General features: G+C 42.4%; 1 protein-coding gene across 16 annotated transcripts in view; it reads left to right on the forward strand.

Moving 5' to 3' along the window:
* The window catches only part of LOC118377533 (transcription factor SOX-6-like), a 227,105-nt gene extending 214,125 nt beyond the window's left edge, over positions 1-12,980 (forward strand). For 10 of the 16 annotated variants that reach the window (XM_052483931.1, XM_052483926.1, XM_052483943.1 and 7 more), the window contains 4 exons: positions 1,383-1,625; positions 5,426-5,642; positions 6,748-11,609; positions 11,676-12,980. In XM_052483931.1, coding sequence (XP_052339891.1) covers positions 1,383-1,625; positions 5,426-5,642; positions 6,748-7,060 — 773 coding nt within the window. In that variant the 3' untranslated portion in view covers positions 7,061-11,609; positions 11,676-12,980. Of the gene's footprint in view, positions 1-1,382; positions 1,626-5,425; positions 5,643-6,747; positions 11,610-11,675 lie in introns of those variants that run through there. The other 6 variants (XM_052483934.1, XM_052483938.1, XM_052483951.1 and 3 more) reach the window with 3 other exon arrangements.
* Positions 12,981-13,976: the final 996 nt, after the last annotated feature.

The raw sequence follows: 13,976 nt of genomic DNA on the forward strand, positions 1-13,976 counted from the left end.
CATGTTGTCTCTCACCTACTGTTTCCTTATACAGTCTCCTATAGATAGTTAAAGCTCTATCTAAAGTCGAGCCAGTCCTCTTCTCTCCATGTCTTACTTCAGGGCGTATCTCTGTACTGTGCTGAATAGAGCCAGTGAATGAGTCTGTGGATAGTGAATTAATCACAGAGAAGCACTACACTCCATTACTCATTAACAGTTGGATTTTGTTTATCAACTGAAATAATACTAGAAATCAAAGTGCAGGTAACGTGTGCCAAGATGGAGGACTAGTAGAAGATCCTAATGAGAACACTTCACATGTGGATGATGAAATATGCATGAGTCATCCTAAGCTTTCCTTTCCAGATTTTGGATCATTAAAGATGGATGGTAGCATATGGAAAGCTTTTTTTGTCTTATTTTTCAAGCCTTGTTTATCAACATGTTTTTGTTTGTTTAAATATTCATACAGCTTTTATTTAATTCTTTCACATCTTACATATAAAAGGAAGCAAATGCGCATTGCAAACAGAAATCATTATCAGGCTGATGTACAGTTTAATACGCAGAGAGGGAAAGAAACTCTTCTCACTTGCTGATTGTGAATGGCCTGATTGAGAAACAGCACTTTTCTGACGAGTTCTGTGTGTGTCGGTATGCTCTCATCTCACACTCAGTATGTGCAAGTTAGAATGGGCTAAAGCAGAAGAATGTTATATTATATGAAGCACTCTCTTCCCTCCTTGATTGTATTTTTCTTAGAAGGACTGCCTCACGCTCCATATTTGTTATTTAACTTGGCATTCGTGCTTGTTTTAAAGAAACTTCTGGAACTTCAGTTTGAAACATATGGGGCTGAGTATAGAAGTGTGCTTGTCGAGCCCCAGACAAAATATTTAACAGGCATTTAAGTCATGGTTCTCTTCTTTTGGGTTTGGATATGTGTTGATCCGTAGGGTGGCTCCCCTGCTCTCACAATGTCCCCTTGTTCTACATTCAAAACATGCTCGTCAAATCCAGTTGTCAGAGCCAGTCTGGTCCAGTGGAAAGGAACCTTGAGAACTCAATTTCCTTTACCTTCTAGTGTAGCACCAACCCTACCCCTGGTCTGGTCTCAGTCCATCTCCAGCACCAATCCTACCCCTGGTCTGGTCTCAGTCTCAGCCCCAGCACCAACCCTACCCCTGTTCTGGTCTCAGTCCAGCACCAACCCTACCCCTGGTCGAGTGATTCCAGTCTCAGTCCCAGTCTCAGCCCCAGTCTCAGCCCCAGTCTCAGTCCCAGTCTCAGTCTCAGTAGTAGTGATGAGGGGTATGGGGGTTGAACGTGGCTCGTAGCAGTTGATTAATTGCTCGCCTCGCTCTCTCTTCTCCTTCTTGTTCCTACTCTGGCGTTTCCAGGGTGGAAAGCTCTGAATGGCTCTGGTACCGGAGCAGATAAACCACAACAGTATTATTGTTGGCCTACAGGAGGTGCCAGCACAGCCGAGGCACGGGTCTACAGAGAAGCCCGGGGGAGGAACAGCAACGAGCCCCACATCAAGAGACCCATGAACGCCTTCATGGTGTGGGCCAAAGATGAGCGCCGCAAGATCCTCCAAGCCTTCCCAGACATGCACAACTCCAACATCAGCAAGATCCTGGGTAAGCCTTTCTTCTTTCTCTCTCTCTCTTCCAGCCATACCTCTATCCTTCATCCAGCATTACAGAGTCTGTTACAGTCTGTTAGACTTCCTGTGTTAGATTATGTTAAAAAAAAATTCTGACCAAGTTGGAAGGAACAGGATCGGATTTGCTCAGAAAGTCAGGAAACTGGCATGAAAATATATATTTTAATAGGTTTGTTGAAACTAGCGTTCTTAGGTTTGTCAATGAGAATTTTGTCTCTCACACAGATGCTGAAAAAACAGTCCTTATACAGTTGATACAATCAGTTTACTATTAAATGATGTTGTAGGCTTTCGTTAAAATGAAATGTTCCCTATTAAGCACAATGAAGTGAAACAATAGCATGTGCCCGAAAGCGGCTTCCCTTTTGAAAGCCTGGTGTAGTGTACTCCTCCTCAATAGCCCCCCCCCCCTCTCTCTCCCACAAATCTCCCCTCAGCTGGATATAAACACTAGGCTGTTTAGCTGTTGGCAATAGTGATAAACGTGTAGTGTTTAAACCACTATGTTAACAACAAGAAGAAACAGAACGCCATTCATGAAACAGTGGAACACTGTGGAGGGAAATTGCCTGGCGGACAGAATCTAACATGTTACTGTTCGTGATGTGAGACCCAGCGGTCTGGTGGTCCAGAGCTGAAATCTACAGTCGTTCATTAACATGTTACTGTTTGTGATGTGAGACCCAGCGGTCTGGTGGTCCAGAGCTGAAATCTACAGTCGTTCATTAACACGTTACTGTTTGTGATGTGAGACCCAGCGGTCTGGCGGTCCAGAGCTGAAATCTACAGTCGTTCATTAACACGTTACTGTTTGTGATGTGAGACCCAGCGGTCTGGTGGTCCAGAGCTGAAATCTACAGTCGTTCATTAACACGTTACTGTTCGTGATGTGAGACCCAGCGGTCTGGTGGTCCAGAGCTGAAATCTACAGTCGTTCATTAACAAGTTACTGTTCGTGATGTGAGACCCAGCGGTCTGGTGGTCCAGAGCTGAAATCTACAGTCGTTCATTAACATGTTACTGTTTGTGATGTGAGACCCAGCGGTCTGGTGGTCCAGAGCTGAAATCTACAGTCGTTCATTAACACGTTACTGTTTGTGATGTGAGACCCAGCGGTCTGGCGGTCCAGAGCTGAAATCTACAGTCGTTCATTAACAAGTTACTGTTCGTGATGTGAGACCCAGCGGTCTGGTGGTCCAGAGCTGAAATCTACAGGCGTTCATTAACATGTTACTGTTCGTGATGTGAGACCCAGCGGTCTGGTGGTCCAGAGCTGAAATCTACAGTCGTTCATTAACACGTTACTGTTCGTGATGTGAGACCCAGCGGTCTGGCGGTCCAGAGCTGAAATCTACAGTCGTTCATTAACACGTTACTGTTTGTGATGTGAGACCCAGCGGTCTGGTGGTCCAGAGCTGAAATCTACAGTCGTTCATTAACATGTTACTGTTTGTGATGTGAGACCCAGCGGTCTGGTGGTCCAGAGCTGAAATCTACAGTCGTTCATTAACATGTTACTGTTCGTGATGTGAGACCCAGCGGTCTGGCGGTCCAGAGCTGAAATCTACAGTCGTTCATTAACACGTTACTGTTCGTGATGTGAGACCCAGCGGTCTGGCGGTCCAGAGCTGAAATCTACAGTCGTTCATTAACACGTTACTGTTCGTGATGTGAGACCCAGCGGTCTGGTGGTCCAGAGCTGAAATCTACAGTCGTTCATTAACACGTTACTGTTCGTGATGTGAGACCCAGCGGTCTGGTGGTCCAGAGCTGAAATCTACAGTCGTTCATTAACATGTTACTGTTCGTGATGTGAGACCCAGCGGTCTGGTGGTCCAGAGCTGAAATCTACAGTCGTTCATTAACACGTTACTGTTCGTGATGTGAGACCCAGCGGTCTGGCGGTCCAGAGCTGAAATCTACAGTCGTTCATTAACACGTTACTGTTTGTGATGTGAGACCCAGCGGTCTGGCGGTCCAGAGCTGAAATCATTAACACAGTCGTGATTGAGACCCAGCGGTCTGGTGGTCCAGAGCTGAAAACAGTCGTTAACTGTTACTGTTTGTGATGTGAGACCCAGCGGTCTGGTGGTCCAGAGCTGAAATCTACAGTCGTTCATTAACATGTTACTGTTCGTGATGTGAGACCCAGCGGTCTGAGGGTCCAGAGCTGAAATCTACAGTCGTTCATTAACACGTTACTGTTTGTGATGTGAGACCCAGCGGTCTGGCGGTCCAGAGCTGAAATCTACAGTCGTTCATTAACATGTTACTGTTTGTGATGTGAGACCCAGCGGTCTGGCGGTCCAGAGCTGAAATCTACAGTCGTTCATTAACATGTTACTGTTCGTGATGTGAGACCCAGCGGTCTGGTGGTCCAGAGCTGAAATCTACAGTCGTTCATTAACATGTTACTGTTTGTGATGTGAGACCCAGCGGTCTGGCGGTCCAGAGCTGAAATCTACAGTCGTTCATTAACACGTTACTGTTCGTGATGTGAGACCCAGCGGTCTGGTGGTCCAGAGCTGAAATCTACAGTCGTTCATTAACATGTTACTGTTCGTGATGTGAGACCCAGCGGTCTGGTGGTCCAGAGCTGAAATCTACAGTCGTTCATTAACACGTTACTGTTCGTGATGTGAAACCCATTTCCAGAGTTCTCAGTCGTTCATTAACACGTTACTGTTCGTGAAGACCCAGCATTTTTTCCAGAGCTGAAACTACACATTTGACTGTTTGTGATGTGAGACCCAGCGGTCTGGTGGTCCAGGCTGAAATACAGTCGTTCATTAAACGTTACTGTTTGTGATGTGAGACCCAGCGGTCTGGTGGTCCAGAGCTGAAATCTAAGTCGTTCATTAACAATGTGAGACCAGCGGTCTTGGTGAAATGTCAGAGCTGAAATCTTGTGATGTGAGACCCAGCGGTCTGGTGGTCCAGAGCTGAAATCTACAGTCGTTCATTAACACGTTACTGTTCGTGATGTGAGACCCAGCGGTCTGGCGGTCCAGAGCTGAAATCTACAGTTGTTCATTAACAAGTTACTGTTCGTGATGTGAGACCCACTCCAGAGCTGGTTCATTAACATTTGTGAGACCCAGCGGTCTGGCGGTCCAGAGCTGGGAGTAGACCCAGCGGGGGGTGACCCAGCGGTCTGGCGGTCCAGAGCTGAAATCTACAGTGTTCATTAACATGTCGAAAATATTTGTTCTCCGTATAAAAAGTCATTTTTTCTAACATTTGTGGCTAAAACCTTTGTAACAGCCCTTTTATGGCTTAGCAGCCCACTGTGGTTAAACATTTGTAGCCCGTACCAGTGGGAGTGGGGGTGAGGCGGGGGTGGCGTGTTGTCTGATTCGCCACAGTGGCTCAATCAGCCCTGGCTTACAGACGGAATGATGTCACTGTGTCAGTGGTTAAATGGGTCTCGTCCCCACTGCACTGAGAGTCAATAGATCACAGCTTTTAAAAGTGGCGTCACCCAGGTAGGAGCAGGACACACTAGAGATCAGCTAGAGACTATTTACAGGCCTGGTGTAGTTCCTGTTAACTCACCCACATCCCAGCCACTGGCTTTATGGGTTTATATGGTTACTACAGAGACCACAAAATAATATACTGTATCTACAATGGAATCTCCTATTTGCATTGATATATCTATTGAGTCTTATTAACTAATTATTTCAATTATTATTTCCTTTTTACACCTCTGTAGTGAAAATGTACATTCAAAGTGTATGTTTTACTGATATCTGTGTGTCTGCGGTGTTACAGGCTCTCGCTGGAAGTCTATGACCAACCAGGAGAAGCAGCCGTTCTATGAGGAACAGGCCCGTCTCAGTAAGATCCACCTGGAGAAGTACCCCAACTACAAGTACAAGCCCCGGCCCAAGAGGACCTGCATCATCGACGGGAAGAAGCTCCGCATCGGCGAGTACAAGCAGATGATGCGCTCGCGACGGCAAGAGATGAGGCAGTTCTTCACTGTGGGGTAGGTGCACAGTGAAGAACGCCAGGCTTAGAGCACAGGCGCGACACACACACGTAGACACACAGCTAAATGACTATTCTGAAATCAGTTGGCCTTTTGCCTGAGAACAGACTCTCTCTTCACTGTGCTTACACTAAAGATTGTTGTAGTGTGTCTGTAACTTGTCACACTAAGCCCCTGACCTTCGAATCAACCCATTTCATCAACCCATTAAATAATGTATGTTATACAGCCCTCAGAATAGATGAATAACGTTTCAACTACTTTCCCTTTTCCGTAAAAAGAAAACGTGTTGTTTTTTTCTCCACGTGTAGTGATGACGGTGGTGATAGTTCGTCGTACGCAATTTCCAACCGGTTTGCGGAACATTAATGAAACCCCAAGTCAAACACATTTCCTCATCCACTTTACTGTCAAGTGTTTTTTAATAGTAGTGATTTATCAATTTGAGACAATAGCCGACTGCAATAGCAGAGAAAGAGATGCCGACAGTATTACAGGATATAAAGCATAAGAATAGGTTTACAGAGGCCTGGAGGGCAGCTGTCTGAAGCTCAACTTCCTAGTTTACTGCGTGTGGTCAGTAAGGAGAAGGCTTCTCCAGGTGTTCCCTCATCACCCGTAAGCTATACGATCACTGGCGTATCAATCACTGCTAAAACACCAGATGAGAGAGAGCGAGAGCGCACTAACCACCAATCGGCTTTATGTTACCAATAAACTGGGTGCCATTTCAGAACGACCCAGAACGGTGCTGTCTGGACAACTGTTCTCCCAAATCATTTTCACAGAACCATTGGCTGAGAACACACCTCTGTGGACAACAGTTAATCCAGCTAGCTCTCTCAGTTTAAGTGCTGAAGTGGAGGTGTCTTTAGGGTTGTCTCGAGCAGCACACACACTGTCAGCATTCTTTCCATTTGCTCATCCCATGTGATTCTAATTGTTTTCCTTTATATATATTTGAAGTAAAGCCTTTTTCCATTTAAAAAATAACACAGAACTCATATTGTAACGAGAAGTAAGTCTGGATTTTAACGATGAAACAGGAACAAACTTGTCTAATGGTCACTCTCTCTCACTGTCCTTCATTTTCTCCCTACAGGCAACAACCGCAAATCCCCATCAGCACCAATGCCGGCGTGGTCTACCCTGGGGCCATAACCATGGCAACGACCACACCCTCCCCTCACATGACGTCGGAGTGCTCCAGCGCCTCAGCAAGCCCGGAGCCGGCCATTCCCGTCATCCAGAGCACCTACAACATGAAGATAGAGCCCAGTGCCATGTTAACCAACGTCCCCATCATCAACGGAGAGGTAGATGAGATGGACATGTACGAGGACTTTGACGAGGAGCCCAAATCGGACTACAGCAGTGAGACTGAGACACTGGAGCCCATCGTCAGCGCCAACTGAGGCCTCTCAACACACGAGCCGAGACATACACACATTCGTACTGGAGAACCATCCCCAGGGCGGAAGACTGACTGAAGGAGGAGAAACAGAAGAACAAAAAAATACAGAAGAAAAATAAATGGTTGTGTTGATGCATCATTTAGGAGCCTGCATGCATATGTGGCTCCGTCAGAATCAACAGCTAAAGGTCTTAAATGTTTCTTACAGTGTGTGAAGCAGTTTGGTTTAGTTCCTTTTGTTTTTTGTTGTTTATTATCTCATCGTTTATTTTTTGTGTTTTCTTCATGGACATTTACACAATTAGGTTATTGCCTATACAACTTTGAATGACAGGACTTGAAATGTAACGTTTGATATGAACCCATAATTCTTACAGTCTTACTTTTTTTCTTATGGTATACATATTTTTTTCTCTTCAGTTAAATGCTTTTAATAGATTTCATTACTGTTTTTGATGGGAGTTATATATTCTCACTCAGGTATGGTGTGCCAGCCAACAGCTTGTGAATGTTTTAAATCGAAATTTATTTGAAACTATTTAGAAAACAAAATATTTGGAAATTCCTATTAACTAAAAACAAACAAACAGAACAATTCCACAATTCTGAGACATAATCAGACTCCCTTATTATTCATTGTATTAGTGTTATTATTAGAATAATTATTATTGGTATTATTAACATACTGTACAATTTTGTGCAGATGTGCCAAACGTTTCAAGGGTTCTTTCTCTTAAATAATTTGTTGGAGTCTCGAGGGAGAGACTCGAGTCTTAGACAATCTCTTAATATCTTAGTGCGGCTTCAAAATCCAGTTTCTTTATATACCTTCTATATTGAAACACTCAGGAATCTGGAGACAGTGTGCTGTGTCTAGGGCAGGAACAGGAAGTGATGCAATAGCTTCAGGTGTGGTTGTTCATAATGGCAGCTGTTCTCCATAGAGACCAATGCGGTGACCAACAGGCCCTTCTCTCCCTGTCCCTCTCCAGCTCATGTCACCAGCCCAGTCTAACACAGAGCACTATAACACTCCCCTCACACTCTCTGCTCATTCTTCAACTCAGTCTTACCAAGTTCTTAATCAGAGTGATTGTAATCAGGCCAGGATTCCAATGGGCCAAAGGCATCCAATCTGTGGGATTGGAAAGGCAGCGAAAGGCAGCTTTGGGGGCATTATAATCACAAATTGCTGTTTTACAATGTGTAGCTACAGTACATTTGGTTGAACACTTTAGCCCCTATTGGGGCGGCTAGTTTTAAAGTCTTTGGTCTTAACATTTTGTTGTTGTTAAATCTTAAGTATTTTTTGGACATTGTAAATCTTAAATTGACACGGGAAGGTCTTAAAGCAGAGTTAACTACTGCAGCAGTCTTAAGAGAAGAGGCAGTGTGTGAGGGAATAACATCGTGCTTTTATTAAAGGAGGGTTACAGACAAGGTATTACATTCTAACGAGTCATATTAAACACAGAAGTATTTCATTCAGAAGCCACACCAGATCTGAGATGGTGATTCTCTACATTCATGCACTTAGATATTAACACTTACTACTTCATTTTTCAACTAAGTTAATATTTTATATTGAACAAAATTTGTGTTGTTTTATAATGACCAGTTGCCTATTTTACATAAAGTTAAACTTAAGTATTTTAGAGCAATTGAAAATGCACTTCTGTATTTTATTTGCATACAGACAATGAATATGACATATAACACAATCAATCAGCTCTTAATGTTGTGACAATCAGTCACAAACTGAAAGTCCTTTACCTCTTGAATGGTTATTTTACTAGTTGAACAGATCCCAGGTTGTTACCTATGGAGAAACAGCTAGAGATGGCCAGCAGTCAAGGCCTTACAGTCCATAATACAGCCCTCCTACAGGCCAGAAGGACTAAGTACCTCCCTCTCTGCCCTGCCCCTGCCCTGTCTCGACCCCTGCCCATGGCAACCCCCACACCCAGGGGGTGCCATCTGGAGTGGCAGGCAGTGCGAGGCTGGGGAGAGGAGAGAGGGGGAACAATAAGGACGGGGCACGTAGCGCGTATTGTGCTCTCCATCAAAGCACAGACAGTGAGGCCCCCACCCTGGCCCAGCCACTAGGCGCTGGCGAGCAGATGGAACAAGTACATCAAGCTGTGGGGGATTATTAAAATGACTGACGAGTGGATATCATCTCAAATGCAGCATTATTAATGCATGAGTCCGGCTATTCTCCTCCCGTGCCCTTGAACCTGTCCATTTCAGACCAAGCCCAGAGGTTTAAAATGATCTAAATGGCTGGTCACCAGCGCTGGCTGTCTACATGGCCAGGACTCCCTCCTACTGCTGGTCACTGCATTACTCTCCCAGGTCTAATTGATACAGATGGCTCTTTAGTACTTTTAATTTTACTCGACCCATTCAGAGCTGGCTTTTATTGTGTTGTGTCCACGTTTGAAAGCATTTATCTTAAGTCTTAGAAGTTTTTAAGCACCTCATTATTAATTTCCATTTCAGTTTCTTTTTCTTTTTTTGGTTGGTTGGTTTCTTTGTTGCTATTGTTGTTTTAAGGTACAATGCTTTTTTCTAGGATTTCCTCCCAAACACAAACCTAAACGGATTTCCCTCCAGGTCCACATGTCTAGGTTTTTAAGCTGTTACTTCTGTTTGCTGGTTGATTGGTTGATTTGTACGTGATTTGTACATATTTCTATGTCCATGCCTAACCAATTCAGTGGGCTGGTAGTTACAAAAGGACTGTTGATAGGACTGAAACTTGACTGCGCTTGTATAACAAAAAAATTACAAAAAAAACGAAGAACTTATATCTCGCAAGGAGTCAAAGTGTTATAAGCACTGGATATAAATGGTATTTTTATCAATTCTGACTAATGTGAAGCTGTTGTACCAGAAAAAAACCTGAATGAACAAAAGTCACGACGACTTGGACTCGTGGGCTCGTTCTCACAGTTACCAGATTTGAATCATTTTTCAGTCTACTTGTTTTGTTTATTTATGCAAAGACATGTGTAGTGAATGAACACTTTGTCTAAGCTCCAGGGCCACCAAGGGGAGAGAGACAGCGCGCGAGAGAGACTGAGCAGTAAACTCAACAGAAGGCTTGCATAGTAACTGGTTAGCTGAGAAACACCGGATTTCAGACACGCATTTTATTGGTCACATATGTTTTGTGTTGTATATTGTATTTGAAGCGATATAGTGAGTATAGACATTTTATTGTATTTATTAGCCTCTGTTGGCTCTAAAATTGTCAGTAGAACATTATGAAAGGACAATCAGAGAGAAAAAAAAGATGTTTAATGAATTGGAGCTTCATTTTTCAGTAAATTCACCATTTCATTATAGATTTTATTGTAAATACAACATAGGAAATATAATTATATTTTTGTTCATAAGTACTTAGTGAAGTATAAGTTCTGTATTTGACTGTTATTTTTTTCCTTCCTTTTTTTTTTACATCAGTGTATGTTGATCCATGTTCTTAAAACTGACAAGTCACTGTACGTCATGTAGATGCTGAATATTTCTCCCGGTTGAAGAGAGCAGTATTGGACGGTTGAGGAGAGCAGTATTGGACGGAGCTGTAGCTGAGATAGACAGACAGGCCCCTTCTTGCTAGCGTTTCAATGACCTCCCTCAGACAATTCAAGGAGCCAATCAAAACCCAAGCTGTATTCCTTAGCCTTGGACATTAAGGACAAACGTTTTTTAAATAAATAACTTCATTTTTATTTAATTACATGCACAGTCGGTACAAATAAAGTACTCTGTATCTTTCATAGGGACAGTGCTAAAATTCATCTGAACAACAAGCCGTTAAGATGTATATGTTTTTATTATACAACTTGCGTTTGCAATCATGACTCAATCCTAGCGACATACCTTATCGCTTGTGTTTTGTGTTTTTCACAGCCCTCAGTAGTTATACTGTTATGTGTCAAATTTGAACGGAGAGGTTGATAGTATCATAAATTAATAGCTAAATTTGAATTGCACATCTGCATGCATTTGTTACATTTAAAATTAGAATGACACAAGAGGATTTTATTCATTGGCAATTTTACACAAATTCGGTTCTTAGGGAGCTGAAATTGAAGGGAGTGTGCAAATATTTATTAGTTTTAACGTGGCACAATGCAGAGCCACTAGTGTGTATTCTAGGCCTATACTCTTTTTGTCATTTTCTATTAGTTGCTGACCTTTTTAAAGGTAGCCCATCCAGCCATCAGCAAAGTGTAGTCATGACCTTTTCTATGTGTTGCTGACCTTTTTAAAGGTAGCCCATCCAGCCATCAGCAAAGTGTAGTCATGACCTTTTCTATGTGTTGCTGACCTTTTTAAAGGTAGCCCATCCAGCCATCAGCAAAGTGTAGTCATGACCTTTTCTATGTGTTGCTGACCTTTTTAAAGGTAGCCCATCCAGCCATCAGCAAAGTGTAGTCATGACCTTTTCTATGTGTTGCTGACCTTTTTAAAGGTAGCCCATCCAGCCATCAGCAAAGTGTAGTCATGACCTTTTCTATGTGTTGCTGACCTTTTTAAAGGTAGCCCATCCAGCCATCAGCAAAGTGTAGTCATGACCTTTTCTATGTGTTGCTGACCTTTTAAAGGTAGCCCATCCAGCCATCAGCAAAGTGTAGTCATGACCTTTTCTATGTGTTGCTGACCTTTTTAAAGGTAGCCCATCCAGCCATCAGCAAAGTGTAGTCATGACCTTTTCTATGTGTTGCTGACCTTTTTAAAGGTAGCCCATCCAGCCATCAGCAAAGTGTAGTCATGACCTTTTCTATTAATCCATCTGTCTCTCAGCCATGTAAATGCGAACAAGATTCAACAACTGAAGACTAAGCTTGTATGCTGTTTCAATAACTTAACTTAACTGTAATTATTTTTTCTGTCATTGAACTATGTGATGTATATGGTGGGAATGTTCTCTGTGTTAATTTAATTAGCACAATTCACTGACATGCTGGACTGACATGCTAGCTGCTGTTCAGGAGTGTAACATTTGCTGTTGGGGACAACTTATACAGTTGTCAATGGTACTTTGCTTTCTAGATTTATTTTTTGTCTCTCAAGCAACACTGTGTGTGGCTCTTCTGTCGCTGGGGCTGTTGCTGTTTTGAAACCGCTGGCAGACTGATACAGTTTTCTGCGTAGAAATACATTTCTTGGCAGGTACCTAGGCCCATGGCAGGTATTGTTAAGGGTGTAACTAGATAAAATTAAATAGTGTCTGTTGCTGCTTTGAAAAAAGTTTTAATTCTGAAAATGTAAATAGTTTATCATAATATCTTGTACAGTCCAGTGTAAAGTTTTTAATTGAACTTAAAAAAAAGGTTGCCATCATATTTGTGTTCACTTTCTTCTTCATACAGTACAAAAGGACAGCTACGTGCTGAGGATATTATTGTTAAATTTAAAAAAGGAGAAGGTACTAAAATATTTTATTTTGCTTGGCTTCAAAATGTAAACCAGCAAGTCTTTGGTTTCCATGTGCAGTATTGACGTGAGGTAAACTTAAGGTGAAATAATTCTACAGTGGTATGTATTGGAGACCAGTCTCCTCTGTGTTGGTAGTATTAATACACTATATCAAATAAAATACACCAGATGACTGACACATTTGGGTGTATCTAGGCACCTTAGTAATGTGTGCAAATATCTAGGCTGTGTTCCCCACAGGATGCATTCAGGCATATTGTAATGTAACATCATCTTTCTATATGTACTCAATCCATTGATGTAACAAGGCAGGAGTGGGTTGTTTAACTGCCTGTTTAAGCTCATTTACCTCAAGAGTTTCCTCCTTTTGCGTAAAAGAGTAAGAAATTGTGTGACAAAGTCTCACCATCACTCCCATCTTTTGTACTGCTGTTGACACTTACAAATTAAAGAGACATTTTGTTTTAAGATCCGAGTCTCAATTTTGTTGTTGTTGTGCGTTGATTGTCCATTGATTTCTCGTGCAAAAACTACATTGATTTCTCATGGTACTTTTTAACATTTTATTTTCTACTGCAGTGTGGGATTGCATTTTTTTAAGGACAATTATTTACCTAAGTCATAGTTTATCATTAGAATGAGTGCCACAAACTGATTGTAACATTAACTAATGGTAGAGATTATATTATTGTATGGTATCCGTTTTCGGACATCCTCAACCTCATGCCTAAAATATCATATGTTACTCAAACAAAGCAAAACATTTATGTTTATTACCTTTTTGTCTCAAGACAATGATGCTGTTTTCTGAAACCCTGCAGCATCCCAGCCCTCGGGTCCAATGAGAAGAGACCATTAGGGAGACAGAGAAAGCATGCAGTAAAGGTGTGTAGAGGACCTGTGACCTATCGCACAGGTAGACATTCAGAGGGCAAGGCCCAGTGTGTGTGCTCCTGCAGCCAGACACAGACAGGTTTATGTGCCAAGCAGGGCCAGAGGAAAGGTCAGGCAGAGAGCGATCAACTCAAACGACGTGTGGTCATTCATCTCCTTGGATCCCTGCCATCTATGGCTCATCATCATCTTGCTAGGCCTAGGGTTGAGGGTAACACGATGGAGTCATTTTTAGGCAAGGTTTCAGGAAACAACAGCCTTTCAGAGGTGTTTGATTCCAATACAATTTAACAACACTGTGGTTTTATATTTCTTTTGAGATGACGTTTTTGATATACACTACAGTTGTCATTGTTTCAAGTTGATATACACCTGCAGTCATTTCTCTGCTGCCATAAACAGTCTCTCTTTCCATTCACAAAAAAACTATTTGCAGTTATGGTGAGTGATATATCAGGGCTGTAAATAAAATCATATCCATGGTGTATACGGTTCAGCAGGGAGGAAAGCTGCTTTTCCTTTCTTCAAACTTCTATTTGCTGGAGTAAAAAAATAAAAAAATAACAGGAGCC

This window comes from Oncorhynchus keta, chromosome 2 (assembly GCF_023373465.1).
Source record: "Oncorhynchus keta strain PuntledgeMale-10-30-2019 chromosome 2, Oket_V2, whole genome shotgun sequence".
Classification (NCBI taxonomy): Eukaryota; Metazoa; Chordata; class Actinopteri; order Salmoniformes; family Salmonidae; genus Oncorhynchus; species Oncorhynchus keta.